At 41.4% G+C, this 24,634-nt stretch overlaps 1 protein-coding gene across 3 annotated transcripts in view; it reads left to right on the top strand.

The window, feature by feature from the left end:
• UBLCP1 (ubiquitin like domain containing CTD phosphatase 1) overlaps positions 1–24,634 on the top strand; it is a 143,130-nt gene that overhangs the window by 101,849 nt on the left and 16,647 nt on the right. The window contains exons 1-9 of one of the 3 annotated variants that reach the window (XM_060240226.1): positions 10,223–11,559; positions 13,062–13,241; positions 14,484–14,575; positions 15,991–16,076; positions 16,157–16,272; positions 16,678–16,776; positions 18,327–18,364; positions 20,806–20,904; positions 21,859–21,975. In XM_060240226.1, coding sequence (XP_060096209.1) covers positions 13,088–13,241; positions 14,484–14,575; positions 15,991–16,076; positions 16,157–16,272; positions 16,678–16,776; positions 18,327–18,364; positions 20,806–20,904; positions 21,859–21,975 — 801 coding nt within the window. In that variant the 5' untranslated portion in view covers positions 10,223–11,559; positions 13,062–13,087. Of the gene's footprint in view, positions 1–10,222; positions 11,665–13,061; positions 13,242–14,483; positions 14,576–15,990; positions 16,077–16,156; positions 16,273–16,677; positions 16,777–18,326; positions 18,365–20,805; positions 20,905–21,858; positions 21,976–24,634 lie in introns of those variants that run through there. The other 2 variants (XM_060240227.1, XM_060240229.1) reach the window with 2 other exon arrangements.

The raw sequence follows: 24,634 nt of genomic DNA, 5'->3' as shown, positions 1-24,634 counted from the left end.
TCCATTAGAGTTTCATATTGCACATTTCAAAGCTTCATTCCACTTGAGTGATTTAAGAAAAGTGGGGGTAGAGAAAGCTTCTATACCTACCCAGAGGCTGGCATCCCTACCTGGAGGTGATTGGATGGTCAGGGTGTCACATGTTTTATTGTTATTTAATCTCTTGTTATTGCTCTATATAATTTATTTTTTCTGTCCATGTTTATCTACAGTTTTTAATTGCTTTTGCCTAAAATGCATCACATTTTTATATTGCTCCTATTTTTGTCTGTGTGAATCTTTTTCTGGTTTGAAGAGTTTATTGCTTTGATGTTACTTTATTTGCTAGGTTGTACATTGTTATTAATAAATCACTTCTATTCAATTTGATTTCTAATGAATCCCTGTGTTACTTACTGGTCACTGGTAACCCACTGGGACAAATGTGGAACTAGACTTTTAGATGATGAAAGTTTCATGGAAGTTGTGGAGTTTGTGAAGAACCATGGAGACAAATATTGGAGTCCTAAGCAGAAGGATAAAGTTTTAATCCAGTGGCACCTTTAAGACCATCAAAGTTTTATTCAAGGTATAAGCTTTTGTGGACAAGCACACAGTGCCACTGGACTCAAACCTTTTCTGCTGTTCAGACCAACACAGCTACCCACTTGAGTCCTAAGCAGAGTTGTACCTGTCTAAATCAGCTGAAGTCAAAAGGCTTAAAGGGATGTAACTCTGCCTAAAACTCTATTTAAACATTTATTCAATATATGTAAAATAGGAGTATTGTAGCACCCTGCAGAGTAATAAGCTTTTGTGAACTACAGGTCGCTTCTTCAGATGAAAGTTCTGTCACCCACTCAGTAAAACAAGATTTGCTTATCTTCAGTTTTTATGAAGCTGCCTTCTACTGAATCAGACCCTGGGTCCATCAAAGTCAGCATTGTCTACTCAGACTGGCAGCGGCTCTCCAGGGTCTCAAGCTGAGGTTTTTCACACCTACTTGCCTGGAGCCTTTTGAGTTGGAGACGCCGGGGATTGAACCTGGGACCTTCTGCTTACCAAGCTGAGGCTCTACCACTGAGCTATAGCCCGCTTCATGGCTCTCCAGGGTCTCCAGCTGAGGTTTTTCACCCCTACTTGCCTGGACCCTTTGTAGTTGGAGATGCCGGGGATTGAACCTGGGACCTTCTGCTTACGAAGCAGAGGCTCCACCACTGAGCCACTGTCCCTCCCTTTTTTTTTAATCAACGTTATTTTAGTGTAGGATCCCCTAGCATCCTTCTCTTATGGAGGCATCATTGCTGAATGCTTATTTCTTGCAGATACATAGGTGATGTCTCCTAGGTTGTCCTGAAGCACCTATTCAGCTGAGGCAAAGGGAACCCAAGACTGGCTCTTCGCTTTGGGAAAGATATGTTTTGTCAAAGAAGTAAAAGGGTGCTAGGTGGGCACACTGCTGGAGAATCACTTTGTAGAGTTTAAGGCTGGAGCTCTTTCTTGTCTTGTTCTTATTGTTACAAATGAAAACTTGTGCAGATCCAAAACTTTGTCCACATGTTTAATTTATGTGAAATGTGATATATAAATGCAAAGAATTACTATTGTTAGTAGTACTGGATGAGTGGGGAACCCGCAAGGACTTGTGGGGGGCATCTCATTTCCCTCTCCCCAATTATTTCCTCTTCCCTTTCCCTAAAACACTCTCCACAGTCTCTCCCCTTTCCTTCTCTCCTTCTCACCCACAAGCCATCCCAATCTGCCCACCCAGTTTTAAACTATTCCTCTTTCTGTCTCCCATGTAGCCTCTACCCATGAAAATTATGCCCCAGTTGCAAGGCGCCAGACTTGACCCATTTCAATTGAGCAGTGGGAAGTCCACAAGAACTTAAAAGGGTCATTGCATTTTTCACTTGTAGGGGGCATCTCTCATATCTCCTCCCTCATAAGATTTCCTCTTTCCATCTTCCTGGCAACTGGAATACCCTCACCTTTCCCAACTTCCTTCTTGTTTTTCAACCCACCCACCAATCAACCTATCTTTTACCTGCCCTCTATCATCAGCTGTATTGATTACTGACGGTTTATACCCCATCTTTCTCCACAATGAGAAGGTAAGCTAAGAATGTGCAACTGGTCCAAGGCTATCTGATGAGTAGTGATTCAGCTGTGGGTCTCCCAGATCATAATCTGAAACTCTAACCACTACACAACACTGGCTTTTGTGGGGTGGCTGTTTTTGAACAATAGCAAGCAGCCAGTCCTGGGTAAGTCATGCAAGTTCTATGGTAGTTGCTGCTGGCTCTGGCCTGGATTAATCATTTTATAAATGCCCAAACAGCTCTGGATTAATCCTTCCATAAATGTCCAAACAGCCCTGCCTAGAATTGCCATGTTATCACTGGGGTGGGGAATGTTTCACTCCCAGTGGCCCCTTCTCACCATCACTCACCTCAGTCATGAGAGGAAAAAAAGGGGAGTGGGATTGCCAGCATCCTGACACATTGATGTCACTTCTGGCATGACCAGAACTAACATCAGCACATCTCTGGCAACACTCTAGCATTCAGTCAAAACTTTGTGGTAAAACCATAGAGTTTGGGCCAAATGCTAGAACATCACCAACAATGCAATGATGCATTTCTGGTCATGCCAGAAGTGACATCCACATGTTACAAGCAAGGCTGCCCTCAATAGTTAGACTCCTGCTATTTGTCAGGCTTGTGCTGGTAATCCTTGCTATTGTTTTTAAATGTACACACACACACACACATACACACACACACAGAAGTGACATCCACATGTTACAAGCAAGGCTGCCCTCAATAGTTAGTCTCCTGCTATTTGTCAGGCTTGTGCTGGTAATCCTTGCTATTGTTTTTAAATGTACACACACACACACACACACACACACACACACACATATATATATAAAGATTTCAGATTTTCTTGCAAACCTGAGCTATTTTCCAGGTTTGTAGGAAGCTCTATCTTGTCTGTTCATGGCTCCAAACTCCAGATTTAACTTTATACATTTTTGGCCACATTGAGAATTAGATACAGTGATGATGCATAGAACAACAGTTTTAAAGCCAGTTCATATGGCTGGAAATGTCAAAATGTCATACTCAGCTTTCCAGGTTTATGTCCATACATCTTAGCTGAATGTTAAACACAGCAGAAGAAAATGTTCCTCTCACCTGAAAAAAGGACAGAAAGATTGCTGTATAGGTGACAAACATATGTGCATATATTCATGTGGTACAGATGATTATGTATTTCATGTTGCACAGATGATGAGGGCACATGCTAATTGTACAGACATGCAATATGACATTGAACTGGCCCATAGGGTTCCTTAATTGTAGCCTATTCTCATTGCTTCTGCAAGCCCATCAGAGAGTTGTAGACCAGTGCAGCTGTCAAAGCACTGCTGCACTCTGTAATGAAAGGAACCCTCAACCCCTGTAGCCCTTGGTTTACATGAATCTTCTGCCCAGATTGCTCTAGCTAGGTTGATTCTTTGAAAATGAATTGAAAGTGCTGTTATTGAAATGGAATTTCTCTTGTTCCCACCCCCCAACATTTTCATTAACATTTAAATCACTTCATTAATGTTTAAAAGAAAGCCAAATTTGAGTAAAGCTACACTGCTCTCTCAAAGCAGTTCCTTACCACTTCAGTACTTTCACCTTTGTCAGTAGTGCTACACTCTCTAAGCCCACTGCCTCCAAAGGACTTAGAAGGATGTAAGGGTGCTCAGGATGGCACTGTTGCTCTCTTTACAAAGCCACAATTGGGAGTGGGTTGCTAATGAATATAATCCAGCAAACTATACTTGTTTTATATAAGATGCTGTACATGTTTTTCTTCTTACACCTCTGTAGTCACTTACAGCCCCAGTCCTCTTGTATGGATAAGCATGGCTCGTGAAAATACAGAACTTGGATGTTCTAAATCATCACACAGAGGTACAAGTGTAGTCCTATGAAGATCTGCACCCTTCTTAGTCCATTGGAATCACAAAGTCCACTGAGTCAGCTCTAGAACACAAATGATGTTATTGGAATAAAATCTTGTCAGTCTTTAAGGTACCTTGTTTATTTGTATTGCAGCAGGTGCATCATCTTTTTAAAAGTATGCTGATTTGATTAACATCTTTGTGAGTAGTTGGCTAGATCTTCTTTAATTGAGTGACAGCCCTAATTTTTGTCACACAAACTAATCCTGTCATGGCTTCATAACAAGGTGATTATCATCCAGTGACCAAGAAGAGTTGCAAACAACCTAGAGAAAAGAGAATGCCCCATCTCCTTATTAGAGGCTTAATGTATGGAAATGAGCAGCAGAAGCTCTGCAGGGCATGGAGGTAAATAACATCACATTATGCCTCTATTAAAGAGACAGGACTTTTTTCCCTCCAGACCATTGGCAACCCTAAGTCATGCCTTCATTGTTATGGAATATATATTCATTCATACAGGGCTTTATTTAGGGACAGGAGACTGTGTGGGGTGCCAGGATTTAGATACCTGCCAGAATATTGACAATGCAATCCTAAAACAGAGTTCCACCCGTATAAATCCATTGAAGTCAACGAGCTTAGAAGGGTGAACTCAGGAACCCACTGTTAATCATCTACCTGTTCAAGAACTGAAGTAAATAGTATAAACATTTCATCTTCAATTGCAGAACTAGTAACACTGACATGTACAATCAACATTGCATTAACACTCTTTAAAAATTATTGTTTTGGGGAAAGCACTCATTCAGCAAACACTATGTATGATGGATTGTGATGTAAATGCCATAAAAACAAGAGCCTCACAAGATCAGTAGTATCAAGCTCCACCTTAATATTCATTTAATACCATATATGACGGTGATAAAACATTCTTGTAAATTGTGTATCAAAGGCTCAAAATGGACATGGAATAAAAAGGTTGCAGTTGAACAGGTGGCAGGGAAACAACCAAAGCTATTTGTTGCTGGGTGAACAAACTGATGCCCTGTGTAACCTGATGATTATGTTCAGGAGCTGTACTGTTTAAAAATGAAGACTCTCTTCCGTTGTTTCTGACAAAAATTTCTTACCAATAAAGCTCATAAACAGCTTTGCCACATTTTAATTTGGACAAAAGTGCTTTCAGGACTGAACTGGTTATCCCTGCTTAAGAGCACTGAAAGAAAATCATGTCATGTCATGAACGAACACAAACAGTTTTGACCACCCACAATTCTTCACATGGAGGAGGCATACCCTTGCACTTCCCTACATCCCATGCCCTTCTCAGTATTTTTAACAGAACATATGTATGGTTTTCCATGTTATAGTAAATAATCTTTCTATTATCTGATATAATTGAAATTAGTATCCCTCAGACTTCATCCTGTTATACAAGATTTCATTCTGGAAAACATTTTTGTTCAGAAATTGATAAATCCTCCAGGAGGGAAATTGGGCAGACAGTTTTACAATTGCTCACTATTGTGTCCTTTTAGGTTTTTAATTTGTCATGCATTTCAAAGAACTCCTATAGCTTCATATATTGTTGCTATGACATCCACATTCAATTATAATTTAGACCATTATTAACACAGCTTTATAGAAATTGGATTTCTCAACTTTCAGCAGAGGCATTCCATGTCATAAACAAAAGCTCTGTTGAGGTCTGAAGAATAAAAGCCTTCAGCGCACAGAGGAAGCTCATTAAAACTTTCAAAAGACTTTCTCAGAATTGAGAGATAATGTGGAAGCCTGATGACAGGAGCTGGACAAGAGCTATCACCTTAAATTAGTAACAGAACATATTCCTTTGAGAGGATTTTAAGAGTGTTAGACAAAACAGCATTAAAAATGCAACATATCCTTCAAATTCTGAGATTTCCATTTGACATCATAAGATTCAATGTTTAAAAAAATATGCTGAGAGATTTGTTATACTAGCAATTAACATAAAGCCTGAGCTGGGCTACGTTAAGCTATCTCAAGAGCCGTAGATGGAAAGCAAAGAGCCATAAACATCACGAGGATTGGGGAATATTCTAGTCAAACTTAGCACCACACTGCGTTGCAGCTCTTCAAACTTTTCGGGACCAGAAATATTTTATGGTCGCTACTTTGTAGATGAGAGTTCTTCCCTACCAAAAAGTGTTTTTTTTTTTAAATAGCCATGGAAATTTCTACCTTGTGCTTCCATTTTCATGAGTTAACTCACCCTCCCATTCATACAATGCACATACCTAAAATGACACCCATGCCAATTATTTAGCCTTTCCTATCTTTTAACTTTCCTACCTTTCAACTACTACAGTCATGACAACTACAGAAGAGTAGCCATAATCTAGGATAAATAAACCCAGTGGCACTTTAAATACCCCCCCCCCCCCAACATAAGCTCTCACAGACTACAGCCCTCTTCTTCCCATGCTGGGGAGACCAAGGTTCAGATCCCCATTCAGCCATAAAGCTTGCTGGGTGAGCTTGGCCAAGATAAACCCCCACATCCAGGATCAGCCTGGTGAGCTAAGGGAGATTCAGCACGGTTTCACACTTGAGTCTCCCTTCGAAAATCTTTTGTTGAAGGATTCCAGGTCAGCAACAAAATGGCCAGGAAAACTCAAATGTTCTCCCGCTGGTTGCTGAACATTGCAATAATGTGTGCATTGTTGAAAGGAAACTGACCTCATCCTATGCAGAGACCAAAATAGCATTGATACACCCTGGAGGGTGAACAAGACCAGGATAGTTTATTGGAGGCAGACCCTGTAACAAACCAGGACCCATTTAAAGTGTTCAAAGTTTTTTGCCTTTATTTTGGTAATACATGAGCCCTGCAGGTATGTCAATATTATATCTATATTGCAGATGAGGGATTGCAGCTAGTGGTCTATTTTATATATGTGTGCATGCATGCATACCTGGAAGTCATAGTTGACTTCTGGTAAACCCTAGTGGGGCTTGAACTTTCAGAAAGGTGGCTTGCTATTGTCTGCCTCTGTGTTCCAGCCCTGGTATTCCTTGGAGGTCTCCCAGCCAAGTACTTACCAGGGTCAGCCCTATTTAGCTTCTGAGATCTGGTTTGCCTAGACTATCCATGTCATGGCTGAGTCTAGTTGTTTCAAAGCTAAAATGAAATGGGATTTTCTGCCTGAGCCTTTGCACTGATCTTCTATGACCTTTCTGGAGTTTTTTCAAGTCTATGATAATTTATAAATATTAGGCAGCCACAAAGGTACACACTATTCTAAATGCATATAAAAGCTTTATGAAACTGGTTGCTTTAATTCGTTACCCCAATGATTCCAAACACAGAAACTGACTTTTCATGTTGTAGCAAGCTACAGTAGACTGTATTTTACTATTTTTACTAACTTTTTTTTTCAGCTCACCCTTCTTCCAAGGAGTTCATGTTGGCATACATAATTCTCCCCTACTTTGATAACTGAATAGCTACATTCTAAAAGAAAGTCACTTTCTCCTGGAAAACTCCACCAGTAATATATCTATTCACAAACACTTGTTCAGCTTAATCCTATCAATGTTTACTTGACAAAAGGGCACTGTACTCAGGATTTAAAAAACTGGTTTATTAAAAGTAACTGCATATCACTAAAAGATATTTTCTCCCATATAAGTATACATGTGATTGGAACAGAAAAACACTCTCAACATAACAAATCTTGAAGAACATTTGCAGATAAAATGGTACAGAGCTTTGCTTTACACTTCCTTGATCCCACATAGTATATTTATTTATATCATTTTCTCCCTTGCACTCAAGGCAGATTACACAAAGTACATCAATACAATTGACACATGGGACCTTCAATACAAAAATGCAATTGGAATAGGATTATAGAAGTTTAAAAATAGAACTGATGCAAAGCATAAATATTAACATATTTACAGCCCAATCCAGACATAAGTGGCAGCCGGCCGCGGCTTAGCTGCCGCACCGCTAGTAGACTTCCTGAGGACTTCGGCACACTGGAGCGTGGGGAGGGGAGAGGCGTAGCTTGTCGTGAGGGAGACAGTCGCCATGGCAATGCCGCTGGGGGAGGCACAAGGGAGGTGGAGGCAGCTGGAGGGGAGAGCCAGCCCACTCTCCCAATTGGCCAGTCCTGGCGCATGCACCGCGGCTCATGAGAGTCAGGGATGGGGCGAGTCGCCCCCAGAGAGGCTGATAGCCATCCCCAACCCGCCCCCAAACAGAGAAAGGAGCCAATGATGGGCAGATCATCACAGGCAAAGGAGAGACGTCCCACCAACACGGGGAGGGAACAGGAGTGAGGCTGGGATTGCGCGCACAAGAAGCCTGGCTTGGTGGCGAGGCGGGGGTGGGGGCGAGACAGGCCACGGAGAAGCCATCAATCCCCTTACACCCTCCTGCTGTCAGAGGCTCTGCCAATGGCAGGCAGACAAGCAGGAAGTACGAAGTGCAGGAGTTCGCTGTCATGGCGGCTGGAATGTGTGTCTGGGAGTGAGCAGCCCAGCAGCAAACATGCCCCACCCACCCAGAGACCCCCTGAGCTGCCCTGACACCCCCTGCCATGTGCACGGAACACCTCCCCTGGGGGCCACAGAACTCAAGAGTGCAAGTGCATCAGTCGCAGAACTCTGAGTCCACTTCATCAGCCCCCCCTTAGTGCCCTGCGTGCAACAGCCCTATGGGGTTGGGTAGGCTATCAGCCCAGGCAAGCTGAGAGGCAACACTCCCCTCCCTTGTCCTGCCACACAGGGGGCAGCATGGCGGCTCATACACCGTTCCGCCCCCCCCCCCAAAACCCCAAGTCTGCCCACCCTCTCAGGCATTGACAGAGGGGGGGGGGGTTGCCCAGGGAACGTGCAGCAGATGCCAAGCAGGAGAGACAATAGAGGGCACAGCTCAGACTTTATTTTTTAGGAACAGAGTGCAACTGGCGCGGGCTGGGCAGTCTCGCCATGGGCGGGGCTCCATTCTGAGCGGTGAGCAGAAGCAGCTGAGGGAGTGGGGAGGGAGCGGTGGAGCGGCACACGCCAAAGCCTCTGTGTTAGAGTCCCACCTGCAAAATGGAGATAGCAATCAAGAGCACCTGCAGGGGCGGCGGCTGGAAGAACAGGCTGTGTTTCAGCCAGGCGCTCTCTTAAAGGGACAGTCTCTGACCCACCTCCCCGCAACAGGGCAGCTGCCACACACGCACACCCTGTGCCCTGCCAGGGGTTGGGAAAGCTGCAGAGGGCAGACCAAGGAAAGGGCGGAGGCTCAAGCACAGGGGAGCAGGGTCAGCAAATGCCCCCTGCCGGAGCCCATTGCCTGGTTCAAGCGCCAGAGATGCTTCTACACCAAGCGGTCGAGAGAGAGGGGAGGCGGGGGGGGCAGTGGAACTTACCCAGCCATGGGTGACAGTCCTCGCATGCAGAGCCTCCGTGAGCCTGGAACCTGTGGAGACCTGGAAACAAGAGCAGTTAGCCCCAGGGGAGAGACCTCTCTCTCCCCCTCGCAAGTCAAAGATACTCTCAAAGCAACCGCACAGTGCATAATCTGTCACCAACGTGCCTGCCTGTCCTTCACTCTAAGTCTGTATGGCTGGGAACTCGCCGGCAGAGCTTCCCGCCACACGCTCCTCTCCCTAACAACTGAGTTGTGCGAGGCCAGAGCAGAAGTATTTCTAGGAGGAGGGAGACCGCGATTGGGTTCGTCAGCCCAAGGCGCAAGGGGGTTGGCGAGGCAATCACACCACTTCCTAAGGGGTTTGCGAGCTTCTGCAGCGGCAGAGGCGACCTTTGTTTTTGGTTTCAACGAGTGCCTATGGGCCACGCTGCCATTTTTGCCGGCGTAAAGTGGGGGGGGCATGTCATGGGCCAAACTGCTCAGGAAGCTGCCTAAGTCTGGCCGCGCCCCCAACTCCACCCCCCTCCTCCGCCTGAACGCCGTGCTCCGCCTCACTTCTGCCCTCCCCTCTACTGTGGCAGCGCCCCCAACTCCACCCCCTCCTCCGCCTGTCGTATGTTGGCGCACACCCTTCCTGCGCCCACGTAGCAGCTCGTCTGCTCCCAAAAGACTTTCCACTCCCTCTCTCTGGATTGTGCTGTAAATGATGCAAAATTCCGTAGGATTCTAGTTTCAACGAGCTACACAGTAGTATAAATCCCAATCCCTAATACATTTTCTTGTATGTATATATAGGTCAACAGGGTTTCTTGTAGGCTAATATTGATAAAGACAAAAGAAAACAATCCTGTTATACAAGATTTTGCAATGAAGGAAGAGTGGGAATGTTTTTTATATTTTGAAAACATTTGCTCTACCAGGCCAACCAATGTGTTACATTGATAGGGTGCAACAGGTGGTTTAAAATGTTCTCTCCCTGGACCCGGAATACCTTTCTGTTCCTACAATTATGTAACAGCATTTTAGGAGTGAATGTGAGATGTACAAATGAAACCAACAGGCCACTGACAAATGCCCACGTTTAACATGGAATGCTGACCATGTATATAATATGGAACATGATTTTATCTGTGGTGAAATATGAGTCAGAAATGTGCTTTACTGTCATGCCAGTACTATATATTGCTATAACTCTATTACATAGGATATAAAACCCACAGAAGAAATCATATCTGTTCAGCTGCCGGATTCAGGACTGCACAAAGGTATGCAAGCCAAATTGTGCCTAGGTCTATTGATGGCTAATTTCAGAATTGTTTGCAACTCGGTTTCTTCTTCCTCCAGTGACTCATGTAGCCGGTTTCTTCTTCCTCCAGTGACTCATGTGGCTTGATCTTATGCACGTTTATTCAAAAACACATTCAGCCTTTTTACCTACGCAAAAGACTATAGCCACACAGTCCAATAGTAGTTTTGAAAACCGAACAGCAGTGTCATTATCATAACATGGTGTACAAGCCTGTAAGTTCCTCGGCACTTTTCATAAAGCTGGCTGTTCAGTACCAAAAACAACAACCGGAGAACAATTTTTAATTGCAGACTTTAACCGTCCCTTCCCCCCCGCGCCAACTCTCTTTTGTATTCTACATCGCAGCAGAACTACAGCAGTCTTTCAGTTGGAAAAGCAACATTAGCTATCACCCGCTTTTTGTAAATCCCACTTTCAATAAGAGGAAATTCTCTTCTACTGACTTTCTCACAAAGTTCCGCTTAGGAAAATGGGAAGCTGCCCTTCCTTCTGGAAGCCCTCAGTGCCTCCTCCTGGTACTGCATGGCACACCACACGCCAGGAGAGTCTTCTCGGTCGGCCGCGCTAGTTTGCTCCCGATCTCGCTCCTCCGCCCAAGAGTTCTACTCTTCTGTGTCGTTGCCCAGACAACAGTAGAGGACTCCAACCGAGCCACCACTCCATCCGGGTTACCAAGAAAGCCGGTCGAAGGTCATCACCCACTTCTTACATGCCGCTGGTAACTTGGGTATGTACGCATTTGTTTACATTTATTTACGCTGACCTCGGGCTATGTATGTTGACTGACGCAACGGCTGCTACATCCGGGTACTTCAGCTTATTGCTTCCGGTTCGCGAGGAGCCCGAGCGGCCGGATTCTAGTTCCGGTGCGGCTGGCTCCCGCGGCTCTGGTTGAGGGTGAGAGAGGGGGGGTTATTGCTCTCCATTCTTTGGCTCAGCTGATGCTTGGCGGAGCGTTGCCCGCTGGCTTGTCTGTGGGAGCTGCCTGGGCTGCAGCTGCTGGTACTGTTGTCCTTGCAGAGTGGGATATTTCTCCTCGCCCCAGTTCACTTGAGCTCGATGAGAGCGAGAAGGGCTATGCCTTGAAGCAAGGAGTGCCCTAATGACCTGCCCCTCATAGGCCCGCTGGCAGAGTTGATAGGGCTAGACTCTGAGAGAGCTTTACCTTCGAAGCTGTATTTCTATATGGATTGAACTGGGAGTTTATTGAATTCACTGGGATCACTTTGGCTATCGATGCATAGGATTGGGTTGTAAATGTTTATATAGCAGTCCTCTAGGCAGGGTTTAAAAAGAAAACTGATGGATAATGGGAGTTTATAAGGGTGCGCTGCATAGAAAGTAAAATCCTAGTAGGTGTGGCTGTCCGCCTTCGCTGCATGTAGTGAAAAGTACATCTGGTAGAGGTCTCCTTCCTGAGTAATTCCTCAAGGCAAAGGTACCTTCTCAGGTCTATTAAAGTTCTGAGCCTAGAATTTGAAAGCAAGGATTTTCTGAAATAAGAGGTAACTTCTTAACACTAGATTTTGTTCTTATGTCAAGACTGTCAGATGCCCACAGAAGTAATAGCGATGGCTATTTCAAAACACTCCACTCCCATCAAATGTACTGTTAGGTGGGAGGTTTGGTGTACTCCATCTGAAAACAAATGGTCCTTAATGGTATCTTACTCAAGCGGTAGTTGTGTTTCAAGATGAAAGCCTCCTGTACTGTAACACCCAACTGCAAGTGCATGACTGATTGAAAGCAAAAACTTCTTGGTTGCTCTTGCACTGGACTCAGCCTGCAGTGATCCTGAACAGACTTTTACCCAAAGGATCAGGGATCAATGTTCTCTGAAGGACTTTGGTAAAGTTCCCATGAGGAGCAATCATTGCCAATTAATTTGTAAGGTCCAGTGTCTAGGTTGTAAATGGTTTGCTACTTCTGGTATCTTTTGTGTTGGCAGGAGGGGCATGTATGATTCTTTGATGTTAAAAGCTTATTTTCTTATTCAGGCTCCTTAATCTAGTTCATGATTTGGTATGATGTTCTGAAATCTAAAGGGGTTTTGTGACATTAACTAAGCTAGTAGCTGCAAGGCTTGCAGTGACCATATCGTGATGCTGTTAGTGTAGCTGGGCAGTGCTGTACAGGTACTGTAAGTAGTCTGCACTAAACTGAGGAAACATTAGCAGAGACCCTTGTAAATTGTAAGTCTCCTAAACACCATGGAAAGGAAATTTCTGGCAATTTACTCCCCCCTCCCTCTGTTCTTTAAATGACTTTCTGAAGCATTTTCGGAATTTGAATAGTTTGTCACAGACGGTTGAGTTCTTTAGTATATATCCAATCTGCTTTTCCAGGGAACTTGAAGTGTTAGAATTCTAAAATCATTGTCACTTTCTGTTTCTTTGTAGGTTTCTTTTGAGCATATGTTACAAAGATGGCTGTCTCTCTTATTATAAAATGGGGTGGGCAAGAATTCTTGATAACTACCCTATCAGAAGAGGACACAGTGTTAGATCTCAAGCAGTCTCTGAAGGGGCTTACTGGAGTGCTGCCAGAGCGCCAAAAGCTTCTTGGACTAAAAGTGAAAGGTAACTTTAAAATTACTCCTGTTCTGTGAGGTTACTTGACTAGCATGTATGCAAGGTCACTCAGAGTCTTTAGTATTAATAAATTAATTTATTGATAATCTCGTTATTTATTAATGGGGGTTACAGTTTAACCATATGCAGAGCTATTCCAATCTAAGAGCATTGAGTGGAGTAATCTGTATAGGATTGCCTTGTTTGAATCCTACTTTTATCTTTTTGTTGTTGATTTCTGCAATGAAAGATGATGTGCCCATCTCTTAAGCAAGAATTAAAACTTGTGTGAAGTACTTCTCTTAACTAAAATCCAGTGTCTACCAATGTGATATCATTTAAAATGCAAGAATCTTTCAGAAGAAGTTTGCGTTCAGTAGCACCACTTTCAATGAGTCTCTGACTTTGTGTTTTCCTAGCTAATGGCTGCCTGTTTAAAATCTTATTTTGTTTAATGTGTTTTATTTATGTTATTTTATATGTTGTAATCTGGCCTGAGTTTGCTTGCGGGAGGGTGGAATATAAATAAGCTAAAACAAATAAATACAATAAAATAGATTATAACACAAGTTGCATTGTGATCCTGATAGTGTGCTTAAGAATTTGTATCTTGCTTGGTCAGATCAAAGTCCACTGAGTCCAGAAATCTTTTCTAGAATTTCAGAAACAATCAGGCACTAAATGGTTCATTAGAAATTGCAGTGGTCTGCCAGTGAGCTGTGAGCAACCTACTACTCATCCTTATTCTAAATTACTGACCGTGACACCAAAACAAAACAAAAAAAGCATCCCCAAAACTCTGAGACTAGTCAGCAAAAGCCAATGCATGAGCCTAAACAAGTCTTTGGGACCTGGTTGAAATTACCAGCCTTTGCTGAAACTTTAAGTATTCAAAGTGGGCTGTTGCATTCAGATAGTTCTGTTCTAAAGAGGTCTGACTACTTTCTGTTTGGTTTGAACGTCATCTGCTTTGTAAATTTTAAGAGTGGTTTTAGCAAGTTACTTCTCTGTTTTGCTGTTTTAATTAATGATTTGATTGGTTTTTATATGATTATATATTTGTACATGTACTGGCTTTGGCCTTTGGGGACAAAAGGAGGGTTGTGAAAGTAACTGAATAAATAACCAGGCTGATTTAATAACAATAGGTTATTAAATCAATATGCATGTTGCAGGTTAAAGAAAAGAAGAATGCCAGCAGAGGAAATTGCTTACTTTCACTAAAGAAATTGTGATTTGTTTATTTTATAGGCAAACCAGCAGAGAATGATGTTAAGCTTGGAACACTGAAACTGAAACCAAATACTAAAATTATGATGATGGGGACACGTGAAGAAAGCTTGGTAAAATATCTATGTATAAAAACAGTTGTAACTAATTGTAGGGGAAAGCTCTGGTGATTACTAGGGCAGTCAACAGCCAGTTGCTCATTAATGACTGAAGGACCTGCTTTTATACCCATAAATGAGAACCTGTCATGCAATTAGTGTACATGATGTATTTCAACTGATATAAAGAGATAGCTTGTTCAGAATGCAGGGGATATATATGAGGTTGGATCCAGCCAGCTTTTTCACTTAATCCTGCCCAGTTCCCCGCTTGCCACAGCCTCCATCCCACCTGACTTTTATCCATGCAGATCCCATCATCTCCAGTGTAGCATTGTTTTGGGTGGTCAGAGGGGGACCCCTATCCCTTTTTCACCAGTTGCAGAGCTGACGGGTCCAGCCCATGGTGTATGTTGAAGTATGCTCTTTGGAAAGCAAGAGGTAATTATTTTCATTTATCCCATATCCCATAGGCTGCCCAGAGTCTAATAGCAACAGTATTAATAATCCTTTAAGATGTAGTGCTTTCTGTATTCAGAACACTTCACACATGTTAGCTTGTGTTAAGTCTTTACAGGAGCTCTGTAAAGTACATAGCAGTAGTATCCCCTTATTGCAAGCGGTGGACTCAGAAAGTGGATTTCATTGCCACTTAAAGGGCAATTCTTTGCAGAGGTACTCCAGTCTAAACCTATTGAAATTAGTGAATTTGGGCTGGAATAATTCTGCATAAGATTGTACTGTTCTTAGCTCGTGCATTTTAAAAGTTCCTTCCCCTCCAGACAAATCCCCATAATCTGGAAATATACTCATTTTCTGAATTCAAGGATACTTCTTTAAATTTTAATTTAATTTCTTTTCAGTACTGTTACATTTATAAACACTGTGAACATCCAAAATTTCCAAATAATTGTCCTTTCCTATATGGCTTTTTCTGTTCATAGGATTCATCTCTCCCTAGTGTAATAATTTTCTCATTCAGATCTTCCCTTGCCCCAAAACCAGTTCATTCATCCTGTTAATTGTATGATCTTATAGCTGAAGAATTATTCCCCACAACTTCAAGATAACAGCCTGTCTTAATGAGTAGTCAAAAGTGTATAGATTATTTAAAATCCCTTCATGTCTCCTCCATCTATTCTTTGCTTTAACATTTTTGTGCCCCTGCTTAAATTATTTTGCTCATTCCCATTTTTGTGTTTATATGTCTTATCAATTTATTGATTTGTTCCTTTAAAAAAAAATAGCCCAAGACACTGTTTTATGTAGTGTGATACGATTTATGAATACTGCTCCTAAATAAGAGAATGCCTTAATTAAAATATAATGTATGGGGGGGGATGAATAGTTCATTGTGAATCATTTTTTGTACAATGCCCTTAGTAGAAAGCAAGTTTGCTTTCATTTTTTTAAAAAAATCTTTCTTATAGGAAGATGTCCTTGGGCCACCCCCTGACAATGAAGATGTGGTCAATGACTTTGATATTGAAGAGGAAGTTGTTGAAGTGGAGAACAGGTGAGTTGTAGCTACTTAGAAAAATAAACTATATATAAAGTTGCTCATACTCACATACTGTTTACATTATTTGTGCTTAGGGAAGAGAATCTACTAAAAATCTCTCGCAGAGTTAAAGAGTACAAGGTGGAAATACTAAATCCTCCAAGAGAAGGGAAGAAATTATTGGTTCTGGATGTTGACTACACCCTATTTGGTGAGTGATGTGTCTCTTTTTCAAAAATCACTGTATAATCTGCATGTTTATCTTCCCTGGTGTACTCAACCCTTTAAATCTCTTTGAAATTGTTTCACTGCAGTGGCTCTTGTTTTGCCTCAGAAAAATGATACAAAGCTGAAGTTTATAAAAGTCTGCTTCCCCAAAAGTACCCAGTCTCAGTCTCTGGGCACTGCTAAGGGGGGTATAATTATTAAAGCTATATAAAAGCAACGCCCCCTCCCCCAGCAAAATTCTAGATTCTAAAAATTTGAGAGTTGGTTCTTGGCTCCTTTGGGTAGAGGTACTAGCTTGTGCAAAGACACAAGTAAAGAAATAAAAATGATACTGCTGTTCAAAGGTGATTTTAGACTACCAAAGTAAATGTGCCACCTGTCTTCTCAGACCATAGGTCATGTGCAGAGACTGGAGTTGAACTGATGAGGCCGTACTTGCATGAGTTCCTGACGTCTGCGTATGAGGACTATGATATTGTAATTTGGTGTAAGTTGTTTACTTTGCAAACAGGAAGTGTTTTTTATTGCATTGCTGTTGTCATTTACAGTACAGCAATCTGCTGAAAACTACAGTTGCACCTTCGTTGTATTGTGCAGTGCTTGAACAACTGTTTTTTTTTTCCAGTTGTGAAAGAGAAGATATTTTGAAGATTAGGTCCTGTTAGACAATACAAAATCCTTAGTTAGATGGAAATAACAAGAACATTAAGAACATAAGAAGAGCACTGCTGGGCATCCTGTCTCACACAGTAGTGAACCAGTTCCTCTAGATGACCAACAACAGGGGATAGAGGCCGAGACACTCCCCTGATGTTGCCTCCTGGCTCTGGGATTCAGAGGCCTAGTGCTTCTGAATGTGGAGGTTCCTCTCAGCCACCATGGCTAGTAGCCATTGATAGACTTATCCTCCATGAATCTAATTCCCCCTTTAAAGCTGTTTATTCCTGTGGTCATCATTACATCCTCTGTCAGTGAATTCCCATTCTAATCACTCTGTGTGTAAACTAGTATTTCCTTTTGTCTGTCCTGAACCTACTGTCCCATCAGTTTCATTGGATGCCCCCAAGTTCTAATATTTTAGAATAGGGAGAAAAAGTTATCTGTGTGAACGCTTTCCACTCCATGTATAATTTTACAAACTTCTCCCATGTTGTTCCCCCTTAGTTGTCTCTTTTCTAAACTGAGAAGTCCCCAATTCTTCAGCCTTTCCTCTTGTGGAAGGTGCTCCCACCCCCCATATCATCTATGTTGCTCTGCAATGTCCTTTTTTAGATACTGTGATCAGTATTCCGAATGAGGTTGCACCATAGATCTATACAAGGGCATTACAGATATTGGCTGTTTTATTATCAATCTTTTTCTAATAATCATTAACATAGAGACCGATTTCGCACTCACCCTGCGCCGCTCTCATGTTCATCTTCTCAGTTCGGAGTCCTTCTGATTTCCCACTATCTGCCTCAGGGCTGCAGCAAAGATCAGCGTTTAAACGCAGCAGACAGAAACGGCTAAAAACCAGTTTCTGTTTGCTGCGCTGATCTTTGCTGCAGCCCCGGGGCAGATAGTGGGAAATTGGAAGGATGCCACGCTGAGAAGACGAACGTGAGAGCAGCATAGGCTGAGTGTGAAATCAGTCAGAGTTTGCCTTTGTCACCACTGCAGCACACTAGGTTGACATGTTCATTGAGCTGTTCACTTACAACACCCAATATCTTTTTGCCTCTGTAATAGCTTGTTAAAACACAATCCTGTGTGGTATAAATACTTAGGTTGAAAAATAGGTTCTTCTCTTCCCCATTTTATTTTCACAACAATGTGAAAGTTTAAGCTGAAAATTGGTGACGGGCCCAAAGTCACCTAGCAATCTTCTCATTGTATAAGGGGATTTAAACCCTGGGCTCTCAGATACTAGTCTGACATTGTTGACCACCACACATGTTGGCTCTCAAGTTTGCACCCTAGGTATGATCTTGGGGAAAACACCTGCTTTAATCGCTTTTGTTATTTGTAATTACTTGAAAAGTCTTTTTCTTTCAGCTGCTACTAATATGAAGTGGATTGAAGCTAAAATGAAGGTAAGCTCTGTGTGTGCACACCCCTGTACTTCACTGTGTGAGAAAGCTAGATTTCTGGAATTTTACAATGTCCCGCCTCAAAATTAGCAATGGTCTTTATATCAACACCTCATAGTATTTATTTATATCTTTCCTTTTTAAACTGCCCTCCCCACAAGTAGGCTCAGTTTGGTATAATTAAATAAAGAATATGTTAAATTAAGTCAACTAGGAACTGCTTAAGTGTTTCTCTTGTGAATAGTTTTGCCTTTGTCTATGTACATGCCCTGTGTGAATAGCAAGTTTCTAATGTGACTGGCCTAAGTTGGAACTGAAATTATTCTACAGCAGTACATTCATTCAGGCTCCATGGTAGTTATAACTACCAAAGTGGCACAGGGGACCAGAAGCTGCTACAAGAAACAATAGTACATTTTCTCCCGGTCCCTTAAGCTATCTTGTGGAGATAGATCCTAAAGGAACATGGTAACATGACTATGCAGAACAGATGAAATAAAAATAGGAAAGATCCTTCTCTCTTCTTTGCCTGGCCCCCTGTATCAAATATGTAGGTGTAAGATTTCTAGAAGTTTTGAAACTATGGGGAAAATAACTTTGGGGAGAAAATGGTGCAACAATTGGGACCTTCAAGGACTTGCAGATTCCATCTAATTCTATTTTCCCTGGTAGCCTCTACAAGTTCTCTTTTCCTTCCTTCCTTCTCTCCTTCCCACCCATCAGCCAACCTCCCTTTATCTGAACTCTGTCTTCAGCTTCCCCTCCTTCCTTCCCCTGGCAGTCTCTTTCTGGGGAAATTATGGCCCAGTAGTACAGTGCTGACCACAGGGCATGGCCAGGTTGTGTGACAGAAAACCAGTAAAGACTTGTGGGGGTACCTCATTTTCCCTGTATCCCCTTCCCCACTCTTGTTTCCTCTTTCCTTCTTGTCAGCTGCCATATCCTCATCTTTCTCTGCTTTCTTTTCTCCTTCCAACCCAACAACCTACCTTTATCTGCCCCCTGTCTTCAGCTATATTATTGCATTTATGTGTTTTACCACAAAGGGGATTCGGCAGCTTACAACATTCTCCTCCATTGCATCCTTATGATAATCCTCTGAGGTAGATACGGCTGAGAACATGTAACTGGCCCAAGGCCACAAACTCAGCTCCCACAACAGAGTGGTGATTTGAACCCTGGTCTTCTAGTTCCTTGTATGAAATTAAACAGTACACCACAGTAACTTTCATAGGGAGGCTGCTGTTAAACAGTAGCACACAGAGAGTAACACGGCAAAAGGACAGAAAAATAAAGGTACATAACCCACCGTGAAAACCAGCTTCTATTATTGAATTATACAAAGTCAACAAAGATAAACATACTCATATAAATTCCACCATCATAAATTATAAAACCATAACTTTTAGTCCTTAATGAAAAAGGAAGCATTAGCACCAAGAGTCCTTCTTTTCATCCTGTGGTAAAACTTCCCATCTCATTCCATGAAATCCTGGTGTAGTACTCCAGATTTTTAATGTTTGTCAAAAAATGCAGCCAATAATCCAAGTTTCCAAGGATAAGGTCGTACTGAACCCTTGTTTCGCGTGAGCTTCTTCAAGCTGCAATAATCCTCTTAGCAATTGAGCTTCTTCAAGCTACAATAATCCTGAATGACATAAATAATACACAGTAATATACAATAAAACCATGTGCACACAAGCCATAAAAACATTTTAAACCCTGAATAAAATCAGCAAACCTCTTAGCAATTTCTCTTAAGTATTAGGCCAAACAGCCAGCATGTTTAAACCAACACCTACAAGGTGCTACAATGACTCATGCTAAATGGCTTATATGCAGCAGGTGCAACCATTCAAAATGTTCCTTAAAGTTACAGAGTACCCAGCTAAGTAATGCTAAAAACTTATTATGAACAGATGAACAGATGTCCAAAGCACATGCCAACAGTATATTTTATAAAAAACATGCTAAATCCCAATCACTATTTAGACCATGAGGAAACATCGTCCCCAATTTAAAGAGCATACACATTTCCTGCTGATGTAACCATCTACTGCAATCCATCCTACCTTGCAAAATGTTGTTGGGCTTAGCAGGGACAATTCGTTCCATTGGATCTATGTGGGTAACAGTGTCACAGTCTTCTCGCCAGAAGTATAGCATGACCAAGGAATGAGTCAGAACCAAACCTGTCTTCTCCCTAGAACAGTTTTATGTTTACACTGTTGCGTGGTCAGTGGGGACTCATAGCAGCTTTTATGAGTGACTTTGATTCCACAGTAAAAATTCTCCTTGATCAGAGAAGTTGGCCTCCATTTATAGCATGGTTTGGGTCATTGTTTACTTCTTATTATTTGATCAGGGAATTGTAAAAGGTCTGTAAATTACAGCAACTGAAATAACCCTTGTGTGAAATATCATCAGTTGTCTTTACCATGCAGGAATTGGGAGTGAGCAACAATGCCAACTACAAGATAACCTTTATGTTGGATAGTGCTGCCATGATAACTGTGCATACTCCAAGGCGAGGATTAATTGATGTAAGAATATTTTTTGCATTTTGTTTATGTTTGGAAGCAGCAAAACCAGTTCTTTATGTTTGAAGAGTTAGGAAGTGTAAAGCAAGAATATCCACCCTCCAGTATTTTGATGGAAATGTCAGTGTATGTAGTTCAGACCTAGTATGCCATAAATGCCACATTATATGGTGTCTGTATTTAGTAATGACTCAAAGAAGCAGAGTTTGTATGTCCGCTTGTAGTTTAGGACCTGGTGAATAGTTGCTGTGTTGCCACCTTGCTGTGGTGCACCTTTTTCTAGTTATGGAGTTCCACGTATGGCTTGTATTAAGTTTAATATTTACAGGTCTTAGCAGCTCAGATGCTATAGAATTTCTTTACATAAATGTATCTGAAATAACTAATATGGAGTGCTCAGAGAAGGCAAGAGAGATGTTTTGCTGCTTCATACTTCCAACAGTTTATGAAATCACTGTTTTTAAATCTAAAGTATATGTCCTGTTTTCCCATTCAATAGTCTCATATTAATAGTTGATGGGTTTAATGCTTCTCCATAGTAAATGAATTCAGTAGGTGCTTCTGATTTTGTATAAAATAAATATGAATAGATGCCAAGGTACCACTTGCAACAAATGAATGAAAAACATGATTTAAAATGTGTACATGCATAAATAAAATATTGGGGTGGCTTCTTGGCAAACTGGGAACAAGTGATTAGAGAGGGGGGCTTGAATTGACAGATAGGTAGGATTTTCTCAAGATCTCTGCAAGAGATTGTGAATGGGAAAAATGTAATTGCCTCATCCATGTATGTTATCCTGAATTCCTTGGGGAAAAGTTGAATACAAACACTGAAGAAGAAAAGTTGTTTGTAAAGCAGACTGGTTGGGGGTCTGAATTAACTTTGCAGAATGAAAGTACCATGTAAATTACTGAGATTTTTACTGAAGGACTTCATTAGTGTTCTTTTTGCAGGTGAAACCTCTAGGTGTTATATGGGGCAAATTTTCAGAGTTTTACAGTAAGAAAAATACGATCATGTTTGATGACATTGGACGAAATTTTCTGATGAATCCACAAAATGGACTTAAGGTAATTTTTAACATTATGGGGGAAATAGAAGCCGTACAAAGGACACAAGCCTGAATAGCTTGTAAACTGATAACTGACTTTACCATTGTAAGAGGTATATACAAAGAAGCAGCTTTTGTTTTATGTATTAGACTTCCTAAGTTGAAGAAAATGTGGAAAATATCAGCTGAAGGAAAAAATGAAACTGTACAGGCCTTTGATCTGTAGTCTGCATGATTGCTAGTTGAGTGGCAAGTTACTGTTGTGCGATCATGGCCTGTGTCTGCATATCACCCTCCTCCATCAGAATACAGCCAGTAGGAGTCACAGGGTTCAGTCCAAAGCAAAGGAACTTTTCTATTGCACATGCTGACCTTCCCCTTATACAGAACTGTCAGGCCCAAGAGTATGTGCATAGTTGGGCTTTTGGATTAACAGTGTGTTACCTTTTTCTTTATATTGTACATATGAATCCAAATATTTAATGAGGTGGCATCAAGTTTTGTTGTGTAACACATGTCTTCTGCCCTTCCTACAGGGAAACATTTTTGACTTTATAACAAATCTTAGGTAGGTTAGGCTGAGAAAATGACTTTCTTAAGAACATCTTGTGAACTGTTGTTCAAGTCTTAAGTTTCTCAGCTCCAAGAACAGTGTTTCAGTCACTGCAGTTTATCACTTCTATGAAAATGTAGCTTCCAAGAACTTCATATAGAATTGTGGTGATCTTTGCACAAAGCCAAAGTGTTTCTGCAGGTGTTTTTGTGGAACCTGCAGAAATTTGGGGTTTGAATTATATATAAAGGGTGCAGATACTTGGTATTTCAATATGCACTGCAAATACAAAGCATTCTTGGTCATACAAAATAAGAGAAAATAAAATATGTCTCACATGCATTTTGGAGTTTAGTGCCATCTTGAAATCTTACTGGAGACTTTCTGTCCCTTTTGTCCATTGAGAATTCTATGTGCAGTCTTTGGATGCACTGAAAAAAATCTTGTGGGTTTTGCAACTTTTTGCAACTTATTGATGCATCAGAAACACTTTGATATCTTTTCTGAGCTTTTGGCTTTGGTTGAGATATGTGGTTGGAGCACCCTATGCATAATGAAATTGGTGGCAGTCTTGTAGGTTCCTAAGAGAGATTCCTGTCAAACATTTTACAGAAATACTTGGTTTAAATGAAGCTAAGGTTCAGTGTACAAATGTTATGAAATGTTGTCAACAAAGTTATATTTTAGTGATATTTTTCTTCCCACATCACTGTCCCAGAAGAGATATCTGGCTCTTTGAGGTTAGCATTACCCTCTGTAAAGCCTATCCAGTTTTTGAGAAATAGTGACAGTGAGTGCAAATTGCCTTAAAATGCTACTCATCTGGATGGAGACTTGATGGAGTGCAATGCTGACAGAACAGTATCATTGCCTCCTTGTGGGAAAACAGAGCTGGTGTGCTACAGCTCAGACTTTATTGACAGTAAGACAAATTGGAGGTGACCGTTGATGAGCAATGTTGCTGTAGAAGGAATTGAGATCAGATGTTCTACCAGAGGCAACAGAATTTAATAAGCCATTCCATGAGGGATTAGTTTATTTTCCACAAGCTTTTGATAAATGTGACAAGCAGTGCATGGAATGAGTTTTGTAAGACTCTCCAAAGGACATGGTCACCCTCAGAGATGACTGCAACAGAGACTATAACAATTATCTTGTCTATTTTGTGTTTTCATATTACTTAAAAAAATGTGCAGTAATTTTCCTCAGTAAAGAAAATAACAGTATAATGTCACCAATTTACAAGGAATTCTAAACCAAAATCTGAAATAATGTATTTTCCTGGAAGTAGACCATGTTAGAAGGTCCCAGTTCAGTCCCTGGCATGTCCAGTTGAAAGGATTTCAGATGGCAGTCTATACTGGAGCCAGTGCCAGGCAAAGAAGATGGTAATTAGAAATTAGAAGATGGTGATTAGAAATTAACAAAACCACATGAAGCTGCTTTATACTGTCCTTATACTCTGCCATATATGTTTATGCTTCCCAAGTTTTCAGGCTGGAGACTTTTTCTATCCTCTCTCCTTAGAAAACGCTAGGGGGTGATCCTGGGACTTTCTGCATGCAAAACAAGCCAAGATCTTCCTTAGAAATTGTGTTGTCTTCAGTAGCTGCAGTGGGTGGTGAGAGATGGGGCTTTTTGATAGTGGCAGCTTGGCAATGGAATGGGACCTGGGCCTGGGGTCTGAGTTACTCTTCTTTAGGAGCCAGGCCAAAATGTTTGTTTATCCAAATTTTTAGTTAATGGCCTGATCTTCTAAGTCTATTTATATAAGGGTGCTTTAGCCTGAAAACAGTTAAATTATAAGTTGCTTGATTATTTGTTTTTATTTGGCTGACTTTTTAATGCTGGATATTAACAACTTTTAATATTTTATGTTACATTTTGTTCTGTAAGCCATCTGGAGCAGATTACATGGACAGGCAGCATAAAACATTTCTAAATAAATATAGATTAAGTTATATCTCTCAAGTTTACTCTGCACTTTGACAGCTTTAAAGGTGAGGTAATCACTAAATCAGTCCTGCAGTCGTTATTTGTTTGGCCATAGGTGGCAAGTAAAAATCATCTCCAGTTGACCAAGCAAGTCTGGTCTATCTGGTGAGACAGCAACTAGCAGCTCCAT

This window comes from Heteronotia binoei, chromosome 5 (assembly GCF_032191835.1).
Source record: "Heteronotia binoei isolate CCM8104 ecotype False Entrance Well chromosome 5, APGP_CSIRO_Hbin_v1, whole genome shotgun sequence".
In the NCBI taxonomy this organism is placed as follows: Eukaryota; Metazoa; Chordata; class Lepidosauria; order Squamata; family Gekkonidae; genus Heteronotia; species Heteronotia binoei.
Note: the sequence above shows the minus strand (reverse complement) of the source record. Positions and strands in the feature narration are given on the sequence as shown.